Source organism: Syzygium oleosum, unplaced genomic scaffold (genome assembly GCF_021117445.2).
Source record: "Syzygium oleosum isolate NSW1041296 unplaced genomic scaffold, Sole_v2.1 Sole_v2.06, whole genome shotgun sequence".
Taxonomy (NCBI): Eukaryota; Viridiplantae; Streptophyta; class Magnoliopsida; order Myrtales; family Myrtaceae; genus Syzygium; species Syzygium oleosum.
Genome location: NW_026607490.1, coordinates 10,354,050 through 10,377,897, shown reverse-complemented (window position 1 = coordinate 10,377,897; position 23,848 = coordinate 10,354,050). Strand labels below are relative to the sequence as shown.

General features: G+C 42.9%; 2 protein-coding genes across 2 annotated transcripts; one reads left to right on the top strand and one right to left on the bottom strand.

The window, feature by feature from the left end:
* The first annotated feature begins 10,220 nt into the window (after positions 1–10,220).
* On the top strand, positions 10,221–11,106 carry LOC115664772 (germin-like protein subfamily 1 member 7). Its single transcript, XM_030586657.2, has 2 exons — positions 10,221–10,386; positions 10,474–11,106. Exons 1-2 carry the CDS (start codon positions 10,269–10,271, stop codon positions 11,019–11,021), a joined length of 666 nt encoding a protein of 221 aa, XP_030442517.1. The 5' UTR covers positions 10,221–10,268; the 3' UTR covers positions 11,022–11,106.
* A 5,701-nt stretch (positions 11,107–16,807) lies between these two features.
* Positions 16,808–18,207, bottom strand: LOC115664771 (two-component response regulator 24-like). Its single transcript, XM_030586656.2, has 3 exons — positions 18,089–18,207; positions 17,297–17,609; positions 16,808–17,189 (listed from the first exon to the last, which is right to left on the bottom strand). The coding sequence occupies exons 2-3, from the start codon at positions 17,564–17,566 to the stop codon at positions 17,013–17,015; spliced, it is 447 nt and encodes a 148-aa protein (XP_030442516.1). The 5' UTR covers positions 17,567–17,609; positions 18,089–18,207; the 3' UTR covers positions 16,808–17,012.
* Positions 18,208–23,848: the final 5,641 nt, after the last annotated feature.

The window sequence follows — 23,848 nt, the reverse complement described above, 5'->3', positions numbered from 1 at the left end:
CGTACTCGTTCACGCCGCAGGCCCCTCGATCGCGCCCCGAGCATCACACGCCTCGGTCCGATCCCACATTCACTTTCTCATGCCATTGCCTCAAATTCCGTGCACACTTGCACCCCACACTTCACCACATCACCATTTTCACACAAAAGCACATTTTCGCATAAAACAACATTTTTCTTTGTTCAAATGTTTTCAAATCATTTTCAGCCCTTCACGGGATTTTCATAAAATTCCAAGACAGACCTAACGGTACCGAACACACATCAAACGACTCACCACAGCACAGTGCACAGTACTCCCACAGCTCGTGAACAGTAATTTCTGCACTCAAACCACAAAATCACACCGCCGACTCTTCCCGACACTTACATGAAACTCCGAGCCGGACTCAACGGTATCATTCTCGTACCCAACAGCACGCCACAGCATGCTCAACTTAATTGCCACAATTTACTAATAATTTAAATATGCATCCAATACGATAATTCCCATTTTTCTCCAAACAAACGGTGTCGGATTAATTCCGATCCTTCACGGGACTTTCTCGCCATAATATCTAGGTTCCAAAAATTCAACTTGCGTCCCAATCGGACCATCACAGCTCGGTGAACAGTAATCCACAGCCGGTGAACAGTGATTCGATGCATATGAACAGTAATTCGCAGCCCCTAATTTTCTGAATTTCCAATAAATATTACCCGAATTAATTCCTAAGGCTCGCCATAAAATTTTCACCCCCTATCCATGTAATTCCGCACCTAATTTCATACTAATTTCGTCCGAATTTACCCGTCGATACCCGAAGTCGTAAATTAGGTTTAGGCGCGACTTACCCGCGTTCTAGACTTCCTCGGCTAGAACGGAAAGCGGCGGCCTTTAATCGGGGACAACGGCGACGACGTACAACTTCCGGGTGGTGGCGATCGGCTTGGACAGCGATGGCGTGGCTTGCGCGTGGCCGAGAGCCTCACGGCCAAGAGAGAGAGGGAGGGAAATAGAGAGAGAGAGAGGGACGACGGGAGGGGGTGATGGTGGCGTACAGCGGCGTGGACGGTGGCTTGAGGGTGGTCCGGTGTGGTGGCGGCGAGCGGCGGCGCCGGCGGTGGAGAAAATGGCCAAGGAAGAACTCACGGTGGAGAAGGGGAAACTCACGGCCAAAAAAGAAAAAGGGGGGGAAGTCCACGAAGGAGAGGGAGAGAGAGAGCAGAGGGTCTTATCTAGAAACTTTGACCCAAAAAAAATATCTAAAGCAAAAATGATTAAAATACCCCTTCTTCCATAAGCATGCCCTTTGTTAATCCTTAAGGGCAAAACAGTCAACTTCTTCGTTTCTTGTCCAAATTGAATTTTTCCGAAGAATTTGAGCACACCAAAAATTCACACGTGTCACGTACAACGTCGTCCTAATGTTCCGGCGTGACTTCCTAATTTTCCGGTGTCCAATTTGGGCAAAAATTCAATAATTAAATTCTATTAAACGCAACTCGAGCGTTTCTCGAGCTAACGGGCCGCTTGCTGGGGAAATTCGCAGAATCGACTCATGACTGATACTGAATCGAGTCACGTGCAAGTCCGTTCGATGCGTGACGATCTCGGTTGTCATAAAAATCGCGAAGATCAATCACTTGATCCGAGGGGTACGATCGTTCGGTATAATTTCGGAATCATTCGTCAAGTCGTTTCGTGGTCCAACAGAATCACCCGCGATCCACTACTAGGACAGTGACGAACTGACCCCTAACTATCCTTGGATCGGCCAACAGTGGCTCAAAATATCACTTACGCGATTTAATGGTCGAAGTCCATTCACGGTCGAATTTTCTTTAGTCGCACGAATTTAATTCCCCTATTAGCCTTTCCCTAATGGTTAGCATTCCCAGGAATGATCAGTTCCGGGCGAGAATTTACTGCGAGCACATTTTATAAAACTCAGTTATTTCATAATATCCAATTGGCAGAAATTTCGGAATGTCACAGAAACTATTGATTTTCCAATTACTTTTTTAGGATCCGAACGCCAATATTTGAAGCTTCCTCAAGGGAAAACTAGTAAGAGAATTTCTTAATTATGCCAAAGCATAACGGTGTTGAACAGGATCAAATGGATATCAAGTTGTGTTTATTTAATCCAAAATTGCATATGTCTATTCAATTTGACTTGGGTTTAAACTGAGGATAACACAATCATTTCCAAGTGTTCTACCCGTGTCCTTGATCTATTCCCAGCATTGTTCTTTCTCTAGTACATTAGTTAATACATGCTGGCTAGGTCGTCCTTGCTCGAAGAACTTTTCAAATTGCAACAGCATAAAAAACCGAAGTATAAATTATGTTAATCCTCAAGCAGGCTCGTCCGACCCCATCTACAAGTCCATTCCAGAAACTATGAGACGATCTGGAAATCCATTCAAAAGAATATGAGCTAACCTTCTTATCAAAGGCTAGCTATGTGAAACGACCTTAAGAAATGCTTTAGTCCTGGATAAGATATGTTTTTAGTCCAACATATAAAGGTGCATTGCAAGCAAGCATATGCTCTGAATGTTCTTTGTTTTTTTCCTCCAAATAACAGAGTGGGTCAAATTTTCCAATTTAACAAGGATGAACATCAGCAACCACAAACCCACCCATCGGTGGCCGCATTGGTTTGCGCTCAGTTCTTTTCACGATAGGTCCTGGGTTCAAACTCGCACATCGGTGATTTAAGTGGGGGGTCGTGACGGTGGGATGCTGCGCTAGCCCCCCTTAAGGACTAGTCGGGCATCACCGCTGGTTTGAGCCCTAGCTCGCCGGCCGCGCGGACACCTCGATTATAAAAAAAAAAAGAAAAAACATCAGCAACCACAACCCCCTGCGCATGGCCGAGTTGGTGGGCGCTTTCCTTCCCTCCCAGAGATTCTGGGTTCGAATCCCTGCTTGGTTCCGTAATTTAAGTGGGGGGTCCTGGCGGTGGGTTGCTGGGCTAGTCTCCCCCGAGATATAAGCGCCCCGATTACCTGTGCGGGCTCGTCCCCGGGGAATGGTGGCGAATCCTCGGTTACCAAAAAAAAAACATCAGCAACCACAGACTCCTTACCAAAAAAAAAAATATCAGCAACCACAGACTATTTCTTAAATGAATCTAAAAGCAAATGTTCCTAAGACATGGAGATTTAACCTTTCAACAATATTTGCAGATACACTATTGTGTTTGTCCTTACTCAAACAAGTTGGGCTTGAAGAGGTGTCAGATAGCAATATTAAAAAACAAACACGATTAGGATCCTATCGATTACTTGGCTCGGTTTTTGGCCCCAAGATCACGTCAAGTCACCCTCAATAGTATATTAATGGTGGTGATAAGACCAACGCTTGCATATTCCTTTTCAAGACTTGGCCTACAAGGATTTAGTCCCGGGTTGTCGCACCTAGTGGTGGCCACGGGCCGATTTCGGCCCGGAACCGGACCGGTCAAACCCGGGCCCGGCCCGTTGACCGGGCCCGCAGTTTGGAACCGGAACCAGCCCGTGCCCTACGGGCCAGGTTCCGGTTCCAGAAATTATGGAACCGGCCCGAAACCGGCGGTTCCGGACCCGGTTCCCAAAAAAAAAAAAAAACTGCTACACTCTGCACTGTAGAGTCGGCAGACTGCAGTGCAATGCAGTCACTGCAGTGACCCGTTGGCCCAACGGGCAAAGTTTTTAAAAAAAAAAAAAAAACCCCCCCCAACTCCCCCAGGCGCCCGCAGCAGGGCCTGCACGCTGCACTGCAGGCCCTGCTGCGGGCTTGCGGCCCGTTGCCAACGGGCCAACGCCCAACGGGCAAAAAACTATTAAAAAAAAAAAAAAGATAACCGTTGCAAAATTGCAACGGTTATCTTTTCTTTTTTTTTAATTCTAAATTTTCTTCTCATTTTTTTCTTATAAATTCTCTCAAATTCTCTCAATACTCACAATTCTCTCAAATTCTCTCAATACTCACAATTCTCTCAAATTCTCTCAATAGTCGAAATTCTCTCAAATTCTCTCAATTTTCTCAATACACGCAATTCTTTCTTAATTCTCCCAATTAATTCGCTCAATTCTCTCAATCCACTCGAAAAATGGCAAGTGGAAGTCGAGTGCCAACTGGCAAAGGTAAGAATATCGCAACGGAATCCCATCATTCTTTTGATCCTCGTGAATATGCAGATTTTCAAGATGATGAAATCAACATTTTTCCCGATGTGGAGCGCGTCCCGACGCAAGAAAGTTTTCATCCTCCTGCTGAAATATCTACAACAAAGGAAGGGGAACGGGAATTTACATCTGACATTTGGAATCATTTCACGAAAATGAAAAGGTTTGATATTGGTCAAAAAAGGTACGATATAATTTGTAAATATTGTGGGAAAATATATAAATATACAGGTGGACAAGGATATGGAACATTTAAATGACATCTTAGGAGCAAACATCCAACCGAAACGGGAATCGATATCGGGCAACAACAAATTTCCGGGTACGTCAATCCTAACACTTCCCCTTTATTTCGTTTTAATGAAAAAACTTATAAGGAAGAATTAGGCAAATTTATTTCCATTGAGCATTTAGCATTTAATTTTGGAGAAAGATTTGGTTTTAATGAATTTGTACAAAAAGCATGTGCTCCACAAGCAAAACGTGTTCCTAGAAATTCAATTAAACGAGTAAGTAAAGATCTTTACAAAAATGAAAGAAAAGATTTACAAAACTTTTTTATGCAATTTAATGGATGCGTGCATATAGGTAGTGATATTTGGAGTGATCATTGGCAAAATCATTCTTACATGGGCATAACATGTCATTGGATAAATGACGAGTGGAGTATTCAAAAAAGAGTTATTGCATTTAGAGTTTTCGATGATAAGCATACGGCAAATAATATTTATAGAATAATTAGCCAAATTTTAGAAGAATATTATTTTCTTAACAAAATTTTTTCAATTGGTTTTGATAATGCTGCGACAAATATCGCTTTAATTGCCGATTTAGAAAATATTTGTAAACCCGCTTTTGGCGGAAAATTTTTTCACATTAGATGTGATTGTCATGTTTTAAATTTATGTGTACAAGATGGTTTGAAAACTCTTGATATTTTTCTTCAACCAATAAAAACGGCGATTCAATTTTTATGGAAACATCCCCAGAAAATGAAAGAATGGGGTAGATTTTGTAGAGAAAATGGCAAAAGGCCAAAAAGATTTCCAAAAGATGTTCCAACTCGTTGGAATTCTACTTTTCACTTGCTTAATGAATCTTTAGCATATAAAGATTTATTATGTGCATTTATTTCTAATAATATATCTGAGATTAATTTATACCCACAAGAGTGGGATATTTGCCAAAAAATTTTAGATGTTTTAAAGGTTTTTAATGATGCAACTTATACTTTGTCCGGTATTTATTATCCTACTACACATTTATTTTTAGTAGAGTGTACTAATATTGTCGGAATTTTTTATGAATATGAAAATGATGTTGAATTGCAACATACTATAGTTGCAATGAAAATGAAGTGGCTGCATTATTATAGGGAAATTCCAATTATTTATTTAGTTGCTTGTGTTTTTTATCCGCGTTGCAAATTGGATGGCTTAAATGATTTTTTGCGTACGTATTATCAATGTTTACATTATGATGCGATAAATGTTACAACCATAATACGTGAGGTTAAAAATGTAGTAATAGAATTATATAATGAATTTTATGCTAAATATAATTTAGGTGATATTGGATCTTCTCGATATACGGAGATACAAAATGACAGTATAGGTAAAATTAGTACAGGGTACCAACTTTTATTACATAGACAAAAAAAACAAAAGGGAGTAATAGGAAATATTTCTGAATTAGAGATTTATCTAACCGTTTCATTTGAGTTTACTGAATCCGAAGGTGGTACAGATTTTTTAATTTTGGATTGGTGGAAGAGGCACGCAAGCCAATATCCAATCCTTTCTCTTATTGGAAAACAGATTTTTTCAACCCCTTGTTCCACAGTTGCGGTCGAACAAGCATTCAGTGCCGGAGGTAATATTTTGGACGAACATCGTTCAAGATTATCTCCAAAATCAGTGGAGATTCAAGCTTGTGTTGCTGATTGGACGAAGGCTCAATACCGGCAACAAGAGATAGATCGGAATAATGAATCCGAATTCTTTAACGACGGAGATACTACCGGTACCGGTACCGGTACTGGAACGGGTAGTGACGATTGAGGGTAAAAGAACTATTGGAGTTGGCAAATATTTCGGGAACCCTTGTTTCTCATACCGGGTACGCCCACGTGAGCTTAGGGAAACCGAAATATAATCCGACGACATGTGACCTCTGGTCCCCTGCGCACGGAATGCTTAGGTTTTGGGGTCATTTTAGGGCATATATATTGTGCTCCTTTTTTTTTATCAATCGTTGTAACGAATTATAATGTGCTAAATGATAATTTATTAAGTTCAAGCCCTCTCTTTCTCTCTTGTCTTTTTGTCCCTAAATTTGATTACAATTTACATTTTAATTACAATTTATATTGAATAATGTTCCGTCACCGGAACATTAACTTTTTAATTTTTTATTATTTTCTTTTCTGTTTTTTTATTTTCCTTTTCCTTTTCTTATTTTTTTTTCTTTTCTTCCTCCGCCGGCCATAGCCGGGCCGGCGGAGGTCGCCGGCCTCAGGCGAGGCCGCCCTCGCCGCGCGGGCGAGGCCGGCCTCACTCGATCGGGCGAGGACTCGACCTCGCCGGGCGTCGGGCGAGGCCGACCTCGCCCGCAACCGGTGAGGCCGGCCTCGGCCGACGCCGGCGAGGCTCGACCTCGCCCGCACCGGGCGAGGCCGGCCTCGGCCGACGCCGGAGAGGTCGAGCCCTCGCCGCCTCGGCCTCGGCCGACGCCGGCGAGGTCGAGCCTCGCCCGGACCGGCGAGGGCTCGACCTCGCCAACGTCGGGCAAGGCCGACCTCGCCGCAACCGGCGAGGCCGGCCTCGGCCGGCGAGCCTCGCCGGATCCGGCAAGGCTCGAGCTCACCGCGCGTCGAGCGAGGTCGCCTCGCCCGACGCCGGCGAGGCCGGCCTCGCCCGGCCCGGCGAGGGCGGCCCTCGCTCGACGCCGGCAAGGCCGGCCTCGCCTGAGGCCGGCGACCTCCGCTGGCCCCAACTATGGCCGGTGGAGGAAGAAAAGAAAAAAAAATATGAACCGGCCCGGAACCGGTTCCGAACCTGAACCGGAACTGGCCCGGAACCGGACAGTTCCGGTTCATGCTTGGCCACGAACCGGAACCGGTCGGTTCCGAACTGTGGCCATGACTAGTCGCACCACTTCATGAAGGTTTGTGTTCATTTCTTTATATGAGGAACAGGAAATTAAAGTAATGGACACGTGCTTGTAGTTGTTGAGGAATGACTCGTCCATTGTGTTTAAAACTTAACATGAATAAAATTTGAAGATTTGCCCATTTTATGTTGCCTATCACGCAGAAGGCACCGTACTAGGTCAACCAATCTTCATCCATGAGTAGAGCACTTGTGGCCATGCCTTACCTAGAGAGAGCTGAAATAGACTTTTTAACATATTCAACTGGACTTACCTTTAATCAAAAATATAAGCCAACAAGTTTAGGATCAACTAAATATATTAATTGCTCTTCATCACAATAATTATCAGACATGACACCACTTCACTAAACCTCAATGGTGGCAAGATAGGGTATGCTTGGCCCTCTACAAGACCTTGCACGGCCTAGGCCATGCTCTCGAAGGGTCGCAGCCCCTTACCCACGGCAAGGTACGTGAGCCCTAGCCACCGCACAACAAAGCCTGCAAGTCCTATCTAGGATGGCAGAGGGCTAGCAACTCTTTGCCAAAGCAAGGGTTCCAAACCTTCTAACATCTTACAATAAAGATACTTTTAATTTTTTTTCAAACAAAGATCTCTTATTTTATCATCTAATTGGTTTGCATAACAAGAGAAAAGATGATAGAGTAATTGCGCCATGAGATCATTCGTAGTTCCCTTAGAGATTGCAAAGAATAAAACAATAATTAATCTCAATGGTCATTGAACAATAAAATATCATATTCGAAGAAACTCCCTCCCTCCCTTATCCTTGTTTTCAGGAATGTTAAATATGGAAAAGTTCAAAATAAGTGGGAGACAAAGACTTGATATAACCAAATTGGAGTCCCCTCCCATATTTTATATGGAGCAGGTGTTCAGTGGAGAATAAAGAGCGCTTAACCATAGAACTTTCCACACTTCATAAGCAGAGAAGGACAATTAGGCTGCGAATGATAATCATTCTGTTTCTATTTTTCTGTTCCAGAAACACGTTTAGAACAAAACTCCGTTTGGTAACACAATTTCATTTTTCAATTTCTAGAACAAATTTTGATTTCAAAAATAGGTTTGGAACAGAAATGAGAAGTAAAAATTTTCTACTTTACTATTTCTGAAACAAAAATGAGAAATTCTTCTCATCGCTTGCCCTCACTACTAGCCGGTCGCCTACCCACCGCCCATCGCCGCCCACTTGCCGGCCACCGTCTCCCACTGTTCGCCATCTTCTACCGCCGGCCACCATCGCCCGCCGTCTCTCGCCCTCCTCTTGCTGCCACCCATTGTGGGCCGCCGCCCACAGTCCGCTGGCCACCGTCTCACACCGCCGCCCGCCCGCCTCCCGCCGCCTTCCTCCCACCACCGCCCCCCTCCCGCCGAGGGCCATCACCCACCTCCCGCCGCTACCCGACGCCGACCGCCTCTAGCTGCAATCCTCCGCACCGGCCGCGTCGCCGTCTGCCGCCGCCTCCCCCCGCCATTCTCTACAGCTGCCCATCGTCCACCACAGCCATCCGCCCACCGTCCACTTGCCGATCACCCAAGAGGGAGAAATTTTATGCCGTTATCAAACAAATTTTTGTTTCAGGAACAGAAATTTTGTGTTGTTATCAAACATATTTTTTTGCTCAGAAACACGTACAGGAATAAAAATCAATTTCTGGCCAAAAATTGATTTCTGAAATAGAATAGTTGTCATTCGCAGCCTTATCTCATAAAATTTCGGTATCGACAACGGTCCGGATGTGAAGCTCACGGCAAAGAAAAAAGTTAAAAAGTCTATCATCTGACAGACATCTTCAACAACTATCCCATTTCTCCATATTATATTGAGAAGTATTGCTGATTCCAGGCCATAGCAGAGCTGACCACAGTATTGGTTTCTGTTTATTTGCTATTTCTTCGTCTGAATCATCCTGATCTGCGTAAAAGCTTTCGTTGTTCAAACTCTCGAGTCCTGATCTATACTTCATCAAGAACTGTAAAGTTAGAAACAGTAAAATGAAATTTGGTAATCTGGGGTGGGTTAACTTAATTCTTTGTTATTTCCTAACAGAATACTCATGACCTTCCTGAAGCGTCAGTTTCCAAGAGAATTCAGTTGCAAGATTCACCAGTCCAAGAAAGTAAATGAATTATACTCACCATCCTCAAGTAATGTGTCTTGTAAGCTCTAGATGATTAAGGTACTGTGCATGAAACTAAAAACTTCTGTTCATTAGGTTGCAAAACAGTGGCAGCATGCAACGACAGTATCTTATTTCCAACCTCCCCATGAACCGTTCTTGGAAAGAAGAAAAAGTTATAGACGAGCATCGTTTGACAGGTAAGGCCATTAAAGGAAGGTTATTTATTTAGGTTTGTCCAACAAGAGAGTGCACGGCTACCTAGTATATGGTTATGAACTTTGGGTGCCTGGTATGTTAAATCAAATGAAGTCTGCCAATTATAAATTAACAGGGTAAATTATCAACCTGAAATTTTTCCTGGTGAAGATAGATGTGAAAAGCCATAGCCTGTCCATTCAATCTTTCTTCAGATAGGAAAGTGTTAGAAGAAATGGTTCGTGATTGATGACGCTCCGCTGAGTTGATGCTGAAGAGTTGAATGGTGAAGATATTATTATCAAATGTTTGCAACAATTTGAGCTTACCACTTCCATACCATATGAATTTGAATTCTTTAAGCTGGAGAAGAGGAAATCAGACCAACTGCCATGTCAACGCACTTGTTGGGGAACGTGTTCTTGGACTTAAGTAGGAGAAGAAAAGATTGTAACCTTTAAAGACTTGGTAAGCTGCAGAGCAATTTGTTGAATATACTGAGTCAAGCACTAACATCTATAAATAGACACCATGTTAACCATGCAAGACACCTCACTCCTTCCTCAAGCAATCATTCTTCTGAACTCAAGATCAGAGCCCAATTTCCTGTCCAACGATGAAGCGTCTTTCGATTAGCTTTCTCATCTTGGCTTTGGCAACTGCCACTGCTTTTGCTTATGACCCGAGTCCTCTTCAGGACATATGCGTGGCCACCAATGACCTGAACTCTGGAGGTTGGTCCGCAATTCTTGCACTATTCATGTCTTTCAATTCTGGCTTATGATGCTGAAGCAATAACACGAATTCTGTTTCTTACGCAGTATTTGTGAATGGAAAGTTCTGCAAGGACCAAGCCACAGCTGATGATTTCCTCTTTATGGGGTTTAGGAATCCCGGAAACACAGCGAATCCACTCGGATCGAAAGTCACACCGGCTTTCGTCGACCAATTTGCAGGACTCAACACTCTTGGAATATCCATGGCTCGCCTTGACTTCGCTCCCGGCGGCCTCAATCCTCCCCACACTCACCCTCGTGGCACCGAGCTTCTGGTCGTGGTGGAGGGTACGCTACTTGTTGGCTTCGTCACATCCAACCAATTAAACAACACTCTCTTCACCAAAGTCCTGTACAAGGGGGATGTGTTTGTGTTCCCAATCGGTCTCATTCACTTTCAGTTGAATATCGGAAACACATACGCACTGGCCTTTGCTGGTCTTAGCAGCCAAAACCCAGGAGTCATTACCATTGCTAATGCCGTCTTCGGAGCAAAGCCACCCATTTCTGATGATGTTCTCACCAAGGCCTTCCAAGTGGACAAGAAGGTGGTCGACTACCTCCGGGCGCAGTTTTGGTATGACAACAATTAAACGGAATGTATGGCCAACAATAAAAAGAAAGATTAAACAGAATAAAAGGTTGCTTGGAAGAATAATTACTTGACCATACGTTATATCATGGTATACTTATGTACGTCATGTATGGCCAGTTTATAATAAAAGATAGTTCTTTAACATCATCTCTGTCACGCCCCGAACCCCTTCGAGCACGCGACACACTTCTCTGGTCGAATAATGCGACATCCCAGGGTATCGCCGACCCAAATTAAACTTATTAGAGATTTATATCAACAGCGGAAACCACCAATACCCGGACGATAATAACTGGGGTAATCGGGGAGAATGCACATATTCATTTCTCATTCAAACTTATATAATATCCACAATTTACAAAACCACATATTTACCAGCACACCGCACCGCCACACTACATACCACCGATATCAAAAAGGATCGATAACCTGGGTATCCTATTACCAAAATAGTACACTTCAAAAGCCTATTTCACAACCCCTACACTTGCCCCTACGCCCTCTACTTGACGTCCACTCCGAGTCTGATTCTTCGCTCTCTGAATCTGAATCCTCCTGAGTCTCCTGCTCGTCTGTCGGGTACTCTACCACGTTAATGTCGGCGTGCAATGGTATTGCAAAACGCTGCGGTGGCGGCGGAAGGTTCATTGTTCAGACCGGGGTTCTGAAATGTTTGGTTGAAACAACCATGAGATTACATCTCAATAAGTACACCCCTAAACCCCACATAGGCTATCACGTACCTCCAGACAACACATACCTAACACAAACAACCAATCATACTAACAATCACACGCGAACCTACCTGAGATTGTTCATACACCTCCATGCACGTCAGATAATAATACAGCCAACATGCCACAATGATGCATCATGCATGTCGCAACACCAAAGCATGTAATATGAATTCACATGCATCAATGCATCACAATCGCGCGTGCCTCGATTATAAGGAAAAACCCACTTGGGTACGTCCCATACCATGCCTAGTAGTTTTTACCCCATAATCGAGCACTACATCACACGATACAACCACACTCGCACACTAACTCACGCCATGCGTCAACTTTCGCAATCCTCACACGTCAAGCCAAGTCCAGCTCATTCCCAACTTTTCCACCACTACCGCGCCCGCGTAAAACGCATCAGGCCAACGGTCTTCTGACCTCGTCAGGCATCGTCACCCCGTCGGGCCGGGCATCGTCACCTCGTCAGGGACGGCATCGTCCCGCGTAAACGAACACGCCTCAGGACGGAATCCTACACTCAACTTGCCTTCACTACCGCGCCCGCGTAAAACCCATCAGGCCAACGGTCTTCTGACCTCATCAGGCATCGTCACCCCATCGGGCCGGGCATCATCACCTCGTCAGGGACGACATCGTCCCGCGTAAACGTACACGCCTCAGGACGGATCCTACCCCGCGTAAACGAACACGCCTCAGGGTACCACTTTTCAGACCATTCCAATCATCTCATACCATCATACCACACGTGCCACACGGTCACACATCACACACGGCCACACAATCCCACGCCACACATGCCTTATGCCAACACACATTACCATCACACAATCACGCCACACGGCCACACATACTTGGCACGCGGTCACACACAATTTCTTGCTCATAAAAATGAACATCCATAGAATCAGGGTAAATCTGGGCAGTTTACACAGTGACTGAAATCTCATCAAAATAAATAGTAAACGAACTCCAAAAATTCTAAATTTTGTATATATCATAAAAAAAACATCTTGGTAAACATTTCTTATGAAGAACACGAAATCCGCTTCAATCTGCAACCATACCTTTTTGTCCTTCGAAATCAGACCAGAATCAGTTCGCTCTAACAGACTATTTTGTCCTCAAAATACATTTCTTTCAACACCCAAATCACCTTGAAAATCTTTGAAATTTTTATATGTCATAGAAATGAAAGTCGTCAACAACTTTTGTGAAGGAAATTTATTTAAAATAGATCTGGAAAATTTTATAAAAATTCAGCAAAACAAGAAGGTCGGGATGAACAGTGTTCCGGGCAGTTTTAAGACGGTCTAAAAATGCGTTTTCGTGCGACCCAAATGGCCTCCAAAAATTCCAAACTTAAAGTTGGGAGCAACTTTCATAAAGAAAACTTCCTCAAATTCGGCCCACAAAATTCTCCACAAAAATAGCAAACCGAACAGGTACAGTAACCGCAAATCCGAGAATCACACCAAACCTCAAGGATTCAAATCCTAATTGATTTCTATCGAATTTCAACCGCCAAAACTCATTCCACCATGTCCAAACTATCATCCACCAGCCACATGAACATCCATAAACACAACAAGGGATCAAGCTCTCCTCTAATCCATTTACAATCACTTTCATCAACCCCTAAACTACCCTAAACCGCACCTAAACGAGTCCGTTAATACCCGATATCCTAAATAGAGTTTAGGGCGTGACTTATCCGAACTCTAGACTAACTCGGCTAAAGCGGGAAGAGGGAACGGCTGGCCGGCGGCTCACGGCGGCGGCGATCGGCGTACGGCGACGGCACGGCGGTGGCGGCTTGCTCCGGCGGTGGCAGCTTGCTCCGGCGAGCGGCTCCGGCGGTGATCCTCACGGCCGAGCAAAAGGGGGAGATGGTTCGGTGAGGGAGAGAGGAGAGGAGGGGAAGAAATGAGGAGAGAGAGAGATATTGGTCTTAAATAGTGATTTGACCAAACTTTCCAAATTCCAATTTTGCCCCTAAAACACTTGGTCCTCATTAATCCAAGCCAAAATATCCAAGGGCGTTTTGGTCCAATCTTTTGGGGCTGATATTTATCCACAATTAATCCCCAAATTTAATTTCCAAAATCCCCAAAATTCGGAATACCCAAAAATAGGCCTAGGGGCAAAATTGTAATTTTCCGGTCCTAGACCGAATTTCCATTTTTCGACCATACCGACCCCAAATTTCATTGGTCACACTAAAATGACGTCGTCCTCGTAAAATAGTCGCGCACGACCCCGAAATTCGACGCCTAAGTCCGGATCCAATTTTACGATCAAAATTGCTCGATTACAATTTTAGGGTCTCTCACTAACGGGCGGCTGCTTAGGGGGTTACGCGTATCGACCTAGGATTACTCGAGTCGTGACGGTCTCGATTATCGGGAGAACGCGAGGATTTATCGCTAGTTCCGGAGGTAGCGATCGTTCGGGTTAAGTTCGGGATTTGTTCGCCACACGTACTCTCGGTCGTGCGGAATCACCCGCGATCCGATCGTACATCATTGGCCAAACTAAATCCGTCACCTCCCTAGGATCGGCCCGCATTGGCCCAAAATATTTCCTCGTCGTTTCTTGGAATCGGTGCCCAATTTGCGATCGGGTCCCTGGTCCACGTACCGTTTTCCTAATTAGCCATTCCCTTCCGGTTAGTATCCCGAGAGCGCTCAATTCCGGGCGAGACTTACTAAAATTAAATGAGAATAATATCAATCTCATCGATCCCGGAAATGGGTCGAAATTCATGATGTTATAATCTCTCTCTCTCTCTCTCTCTCTCTTGTGACGAAGATGAGAAAATGCGCACCCTGCCTGGAAATTGTGATGACATCTAAATTATGCAGAAATTGGAAACTTGTCATCTAAGATTATGTGATTGCCAGATCAAATTCATGATGCTCTTGTAACTGTATCGCAAAAAAGAATTTGTTACCTAAACAAATGCCGGTTTCCAATTGTCTTCAAATTGCGCAAAAGAGTGTTTGAAAGAAACATCAATGATCCCTTACAGTTGCATATACAGCCCTAGGAATCGAAAAAGCTGGCAAGCTGTCCATCATTATCCAGGAAAGTGAAGTTCCAGAGCAGCTTTCCTGTTCAGTATGTCAAATCTGGTCTTAGTTAGTGATTTCCACTAATAATAGCCAATTGACAAATTACAGCTATTGCCAAAGCTCAACTTAACTTAAAGCTATTTGAGTAAGAAGATTTTAATTTCCTTCTTGTTTCTTTTGCCTTTAGAACGAAAGTAGCTAAAAAATGTTTTCTAAAGTGGCCTTTCATTTGACAGTATAAAATCGAAATGCCTGGTTGAAGCCAAATCTAAACCTGCTCAAGTCAGCGGAATTCGTTTTCCCCTAGAATGACTTGTCACGTGATATTTCTCAAACCATGGAGTGTGAAATGAACTCTCGTTCAAACACGTATTGAGGTGTATAAATGATTTTAGGACTCGACAAAACCATGAACGAGATATGTTAGCATCACCCTTTCTTGATGATATCAACATTGCAACTTCAATTAGAATACCAATGGCCACTGGAGAAATATGGGGATAATGGATTTTCTAGCCAAAAAAAAAATATGGGGATAATGGATGCTATTACTTATTTCACCTATTTTTTTATAATAAGTAAAGTGAAGATGAGAGCAAACAGAGGTGTAAGTGGGCTTATTGGTGAATAACGACCTGCCTAGGAAAGAGATAATTTCACCCATAATCCTCAACGAAGCCATGTCTTATAAGCTCTGGAAGCCTCTGGAATATCAGTAAACTTAAACACACTGGAACTAAAACTTTCTTTCCATGACGCTGCATAGAAGTGGCAGCTTGGGAGAAGAACGATATCTTTTTCCCTACCATCCACAAACCGTTCTCGGGGAAAAAAAGTTACAGAAAAGAATCTCCCGATGAATGAGGCACCAACTACATTAAATGATCAAAACTGCAGTGACGAGCTTACTGTTTACACAGGAATACCAATTTTATCAATTTTAGTGCAAGGAAAGAATGCATTGCAACCAAGTAAATGCTAAGAACTTCGGTATTTGGTACCAAACATGGGGATATCAAGAACAAGATTATTTTCAGGATGAAGATAGATATGGATATAATTTTCCTTTTGCAACCTAGATAACCAATTCAATATTTTTGAGACATCAGATTGTCGAACAAAAAATGGTCTATACTTGATCTTGCTGCTTTGAGATGATGCTAGAGAGTTTTGGTTTTGTACAAGAAAAGTGAAGAAGAATACAAGGATGTAGAAGTTATCGAAGACCACTTCCATATCAGATGATGTGCCTTCTTCTCTCTGGAGGAGAGGAAATCTAACCAATCACCGAGTCATCTTAATTGTTATAGAGCAGTTCATCCCTGGAGTTGAGAAGGGAAAATAGATTCAACTTCTGAAAACTTGGTAATCTGCAGGGCAACTTGCTGAATAAACTATATCTCGAAATATTGCACCCTTAATCCTCAAGCAAACCGTGTCTTATAAGCTCTGGAAGCAGCTGGAATATCATTAAATTCTCATAAACAAAGTGGAACTAAAACCTTCTTTTCATTAGGCTGGTGAGAAGTGGCAGCTAGGGAGAACAGTATCTTATTCCCTACCTCCCAGGAACCATGCTTGGGAAAAAGAAAAACTCACATGAGTATTATATGACAAACAAGAAACTTAATGCACTAAATGATCAAAACATCAGCGATGAGCTTATCGTATATAAATACTAAACTCATCAACTTTTGTGCAGCAAAAGAGTGCATTTCTACCAAATGTTAAAAACTTGGGCGCATTATATGTTTTCGCTATGAACTTATTCTATTGCACACAAGAATGGTCCCCAAAATCTGTGGGAGTTTGCTATCAGAAAATTAAACATAAGTCCATAACTAATTGACGAAAAACTGAAAACCAAATAAAAACTACAAGATTATAGGAAAAAAATATTTGGACAACAGACAGTAAATCCTCATGATCTCAATAACAGCTAACAATGTCCATCACGCAAGAGAGAGCATAAACACTTATAATTTTCATAACTTCCCTTGATTAATAAGCAGTAATATAGTCAGCAAATGACTTGCATAGTTACAAAACTCATGTACCATGCTCAGTCATAGATCTATATAATCAAAATAACTATATGAACCCTATAACTCTATATTTCGCATGATCACTCATTATTCCTCCTTTAGGTATAAGCTGGTGCTCACATCTCTAGTTGTCCTTCTCTAGGGTTTCAACAAGAGACTTGATCTTCTCAACAGTCAATGGCTTCTCAAGGCACTCATCCAGACCCGTCGCCATGAAAGCTGCCTTGTCCGCTTCGGCGTTCTGCGAAGTCAATCCCACGATCATGCTCTTCACTCCATTCGCTCGCAGCTTCTCCGTCACCTTCACACATGAATACAAGGAAGAAATCGTACATTTTATGTGCAATTGATATTGTTCATAAATATGCGTCAAATATAAGATAGAATGAAGAGTTAATTAATTCTTACTTCAGGGCCATCCATGATGGGCGAATCAATGTCCATGAGGATAATATCAAAAGATGGACCAGAAAGGTGAAGATCCAAGGCCTCCTTATTTGTGGCCATTTCAGTCTGGACTTCTTTTGCTACTTTGAGCTCGCTAACAAGCATCTCATGTACTCTACACTCGAGCACGTCATCATCCACAATCAACACGGATAACTTTTCTCTCATGGATCCAGAATTATCACTGTCCTTGTCACGTCCACCATCGATCCTAGTGCTGGGGCTCGCCATTGAATCGTGTCGCTGGAGCACCTAATTAAGCAGGATGGTTTTCCTGGAAAACAAATTGAAAAGATTGAAGATCGTATAAGATGAATGATCAGAGATATGGTTAATCACAGCCACTTTGGTATTTGATTATGGTTGGTTTTGGTCTTGTTTTTAGCGTGCAACAACTTTAAAATTTTTAGCATTTCATATGCATGGCTTATAGTATTAGAGTAGTTCAGTTTTCTCTACTGTTGTGCTCTTTCGGGAAAACCGGTTGCTGTTTTTATACAAAAAATGTAAAACAAGAAGATATCATAGCTTCCATCTCAATTTCAATGCAAGAAAGAAAATGATGACATTGTTTATTAAAATGATGAAACGATGAATGGCAAAAAAACACATTATATGGGTGAAATGATGAATGGAAAATAATTCTAGGTATAAAAAGAAAAAAAGGAGAGAAAAATCTAAGATAGAGATCATGAACACGCATGAAGATTTCTATGATATAAATAGATGAAGATCTCTATGCTATGCCATTACTTCTGTGGAAGAGGAGATAGCAAAGTTTAGATCAAGATGGAGAGAAAGCTCTAATCAATGCCATTTCAAACAAGCACAGCAATTAGGTGTATATATAGTGAAAAAGAGGATGGTAAAGTTGGATTTTTTACACGATCCAACAAGTGGATTTTCAATGCTATTAATGGCATCAATGGCATGACCAAGAAGAACACACACAACAGATGAATAACTCCAGAGTCAAATGTATGACCCATCATGCCAAACAAGTTGTATTGGTAGTTGGCCCTCTGTTTTGGCTTGTGAGCTGTTTTACTCTCATTTACCCCCCCCCCCCCCCCAAAACTAATTTTCCAATCTCTACTTCATAGCATTTATTCGTAACCTTACTTGGTCGAATAATTCTTACTTACGTAAAATACCGGTGGTGTTCACACAACAGTTTCCACGATTATAATGGCATGTGGCCTAGTCATGGCCACGGTTCGGAACCGACCGGTTCCAGTTCGGAACCGACCGGTTCCGGTTCGTGGCCAAGCATGAACCGGAACCGGAACCTCCCCTGGCGGTTCCGGTTCCGGGCCGGTTCCGGTTCCGGTTCAGGTTCGGTTCGGAACCGGTCGGTTCGGAACCGGTTCCGGGCCGGTTCATTTTTTTTTTTTCTTTTCTTCCTCCGCCGGCCATAGCCGGGGCCGGCGGAGGTCGCCGGCCTCGCCGGCATCGGGCGAGGGCCGCCCTCGCCTGGGTTGGGTGAGGGCCACCCTCGCCTGGGCTGGGCGAGGCCGGCCTCGCCAGATCTGGCGAGGTCGAGCCTCTCCGGCGTCGGCCGAGGCCGGCCTCGCTGGGCGGGCGAGGTCAAGCCTCGCCGGCGTCCGCCGAGGCCGGCCTCGCTGGCCAGGGCGAGGTCGGCCTCGCCCGACGCCGGCGAGCTCGAACCACGCCGGATCTGGCGAGGCTCGCCGGCCGAGGCCGACCTCACCGGGCGAGGCGAGGTCGGCCTCGCTCAACGCCGGCGAGGTCGAGCCCTCGCCGGATCCGGCGAGGCTCGACCTCGCCGACGCCGGCAGAGGCCGACCTCGTCTGCGGCGGGTCGAGGTCGAGCTCGCCGGCGCCGGCCGAGGCCGGCCCCGCCGCTGCAGGCGAGGCCGCCTCGCCCGACGCAAAGAACCGGGCGAGGTCGGCCTCGCCCGACGCCGGCGAGGTCGAGCCCTCGCCCGATCTGGTGAGGCCAGCCTCGCCCGACGCCGACGAGGGCGGCCTCGCCTGAGGCCGGCAACCTCCGCCGGCCCGGCTATGGCCGGCGGAGTAAGAAAAGAAAAAAAAATAAGAAAAGGAAAAGGAAAATAAAAAAACAGAAAAGAAAATAATAAAAAAGTTAATGTTCCGGTGACGGAACATTATTCAATATAAATTGTAATTAAAATGTAAATTGTAATCAAATTTGGGGACAAAAAGACAAGAGAGAAAGAGAGGGCTTGAACTTAATAAATTATCATTTAGCACATTATAATTCGTTACAACGATTTATAAAAAAAAGGAGCACAATATATAAGCCCTAAAATGACCCTAAAACCTAAGCATTCCGTGCGCAGGGGACCAGAGGTCACATGTCGTCGGATTATATTTCGGTTTCCCTAAGCTCACGTGGGCATACCCGATATGAGAAACAAGGATTCCCGAAATATTTGCCAACTCCAATAGTTCTTTTACCCTCAATCGGCACTACCCGTTCCAGTACCGGTACCGGTACCGGTAGTATCTCCGTCGTTAAAGAATTTGGATTCATTATTCTGATCTATCTCTTGTTGCCGGTATTGAGCCTTCGTCCAATCAGCAACACAAGCTTGAATCTCCACTGATTTTGGAGATAATTTTGAACGATGTTCGTCCAAAATATTACCTCCGGCACTGAATGCTTGTTCGACCGCAACTGTGGAACAAGGGGTTGAAAAAATCTGTTTTCCAATAAGAGAAAGGATTGGATATTGGCTTGCGTGCCTCTTCCACCAATCCAAAATTAAAAAATCTGTACCACCTTCGGATTCAGTAAACTCAAATGAAACGGTTAGATAAATCTCTAATTCAGAAATATTTTTTCTATTACTCCCTTTTGTTTTTTTTGTCTATGTAATAAAAGTTGGTACCCTCTACTAATTTTACCTGTACTGTCATTTTGTATCTCCGTAGATCGAGAAGATCCAATATCACCTAAATTATATTTAGCATAAAATTCATTATATAATTCTATTACTACATTTTTAACCTCACGTATTATGGTTGTAACATTTATCGCATCATAATGTAAACATTGATAATACGTACGCAAAAAATCATTTAAGCCATCCAATTTGCAACGCGGATCAAAAACACAAGCAACTAAATAAATAATGGGAATTTCCCTATAATAATGTAGCCACTTCATTTTCATTACAACTATAGTATGTTGCAATTCAACATCATTTTCATATTCATAAAAAATTCCGACAATATTAGTATACTCTACTGAAAATAAATGTGTAGTAGGATAATAAACACCGGACAAAGTATAAGTTGCATCATTAAAAACCATTAAAACGTCTAAAATTTTTTGGCAAATATCCCACTCTTGTGGGTATAAATTAATCTCAGGTATATTATTAGAAATAAATGCACATAATAAATCTTTATATGCTAAAGATTCATTAAGCAAGTGAAAAGTAGAATTCCAACGAGTTGGAACATCTTTTGGAAATCTTTTTGGCCTTTTGCCATTTTCTCTACAAAATCTACCCCATTCTTTCATTTTCTGGGGATGTTTCCATAAAAATTGAATCGCCGTTTTTATTGGTTGAAGAAAAATATCAAGAGTTTTCAAACCATCTTGTACACATAAATTTAAAACATGACAAGCACATCTAATGTGAAAAAATTTTCTGCCAAAAGCGGGTTTACAAATATTTTCTAAATCGGCAATTGAAGCGGTATTTGCCGCAGCATTATCAAAACCAATTGAAAAAATTTTGTTAAGCAAATAATATTCTTCTAAAATTTGCCTAATTATTCTATAAATATTATTTGCCATATGCTTATCATCGAAAACTCTAAATGCAATAACTCTTTTTTGAATACTCCACTCGTCATCTATCCAACGACATGTTATGCCCATGTAAGAATGATTTTGCCAATGATCACTCCAAATATCACTATCTATATGCACGCATCCATTAAATTGCATAAAAAAGTTTTGTAAATCTTTTCTTCCATTTTTGTAAAGATCTTTAATTACTCGTTTAATTGAATTTCTAGGAACACGTTTTGCTTGTGGAGCACATGCTTTTTGTACAAATTCATTAAAACCAAATCTTTCTCCAAAATTAAATGCTAAATGCTCAACGGAAATAAATTTGCCTAATTCTTCCTTATAAGTTTTTTCATTAAAACGAAATAAAGGGGAAGTGTTAGGATTGACGTACCCGGAAATTTGTTGTTGCCCGATATCGATTCCCGTTTCGGTTGGATGTTTGCTCCTAAGATGTCGTTTAAATGTTCCATATCCTTGTCCACCTGTATATTTATATATTTTCCCACAATATTTACAAATTATATCATACCTTTTTTTACCAATATCAAACCTTTCCATTTTCGTGAAATGATTCCAAATGTCAGATGTAAATTCCCGTTCCCCTTCCTTTGTTGTAGATATTTCGGCAGGAGGATGAAAACTTTCTTGCGTCGGGACGCGCTCCACATCGGGAAAAATGTTGATTTCATCATCTTGAAAATCTGCATATTCACGAGGATCAAAAGAATGATGGGATTCCGTCGCGATATTCTTACCTTTGCCAGTTGGCACTCGACTTCCACTTGCCATTTTTCGAGTGGATTGAGAGAATTGAGCGAATTAATTGGGAGAATTAAGAAAGAATTGCGTGTATTGAGAAAATTGAGAGAATTTGAGAGAATTTCGACTATTGAGAGAATTGTGAGTATTGAGAGAATTTGAGAGAATTGTGAGTATTGAGAGAATTTGAGAGAATTTATAAGAAAAAAATGAGAAGAAAATTTAGAATTAAAAAAAAAAGAAAAGATAACCGTTGCAATTTTGCAACGGTTATCTTTTTTTTTTTTTAATAGTTTTTTGCCCGTTGGGCGTTGGCCCGCTGGCAACGGGCCGCAAGCCCGCAGTAGGGCCTGCATACGTGCAGGCCCTGCTGCGGGGATTTTTTTTTTTTTTTTTTTTGCCCGCAGCAGGGCCTGCAGTGCAGCGTGCAGGCCCTGCTGCGGACGCCTGGGCGAGTTGGGGGGGGTTTTTTTTTTTTTTTAAATTTGCCCGTTGGGCCAACGGGTCACTGCAGTCTGCCCACTCTGCAGTGCAGAGTGCAGCAGATTTATTTTATTTTATTTTATTTTATTTTATTTTTTCGGAACCGGGCCCGGAACCGGCAGTTCCGGGCCGGTTCCAAACCGCGGGCCTGGGTTTGACTGGTCCGGTTCCGGGCCGAAACCGGCCCGTGGCCACCATTAATGTGGCCATCTCGGCGACGGGATAATACCTAGGAGAACATAAATTCAGAATTAAAATGTTTTTTCCATGTTAGAACAGCACGATTCACCTTAACAGCGCAGATAAACAAAAAGTGAAAGAGATTCCTTGCTTAGGTTTTCGCCAATTCCAGCAAGGAATTAGTGCATTTAGACGAGTTTTGGTTTCGAATGATCTAAAGGCCACAAGGGTTGTTGTGGGCTGGGCCAATACTTACTTGGTTGCTAGGCCTATGGCATGGAAGAATAGAGATGGGCACTCTCCATGTATTTTGGAAAACTGATTCATTTCAGCAAGCCAATCCATGAAGTCCATTGATGGCGGGAATATCAGTGTCTAACTTGAACTTCCCTTGCCGCCAATGGTCACACTGTCATCACCACCACAATATCCCACTGATCAGCATCGTAATCGTATTCATAACTACGATCCTGCAAGCTCCATACTGACTTCCGAAATTGTCTCCCCGGCCTGTTCCCATCCAGATCAGGTTTACCCCTGTATAGGCCGCCGATCAATAATTGTTCCGGACCGCCGGAGCGGGCTCTCTAAACAGTTGGCCGAGAGCATTATCAGTCCACGGTGCCACTTCTTTAGCCTTTTTCCGAATTTTCCCCCCAAACTGAGCCGCTTCGCGAGCATGTTTAGAGTCCCTCACATATCTGCCTCCATGGTCCGTTGAGATACCTCAAACCGAGGAAAAGCCTTCAAAAAAACCTTGTGTCCCCTGAGCTTCGTCAACAGGATGGTTGTTGACACCAAACATAGCTCCATTCTCCAACGATCTCGTCGGCTCCGATACCAATTGACACAGCAGAAACAAGATAAACACAAGTAAATTCGTAAAACGCGCACGCATATGCAAACACACTCAAGGTGCAAGTTCAACAAAAATTCTCTCATAATTATGGCATTGATTAAAAGGATAAGCCGAATTACATTAATTATTTCCTCATTTTCCCAAATGTTGGCGCAGTTAACTAGGGTGTTAGGGACATTTCCAGCTCTAAAATTGGAGATCACTTATTTGAATTCCATTACTCACATGCCAATTGATCTGGACTAGGACCAACTGCACAAGTTAAATGTCTGAGCTTAATCGATTCATGGGGCTTTGGGAGTGTTTCATGGCCTCCAAGTAGCCGGATCTCTTTACCTATGTCTCTAGATTATAAAAAAAAAAATACGTAAGACGCTTATTTATATGTGTAAAACTCTCATTTAGAAAACTTGGAAAGTAAGCCCAACAATAATTTATA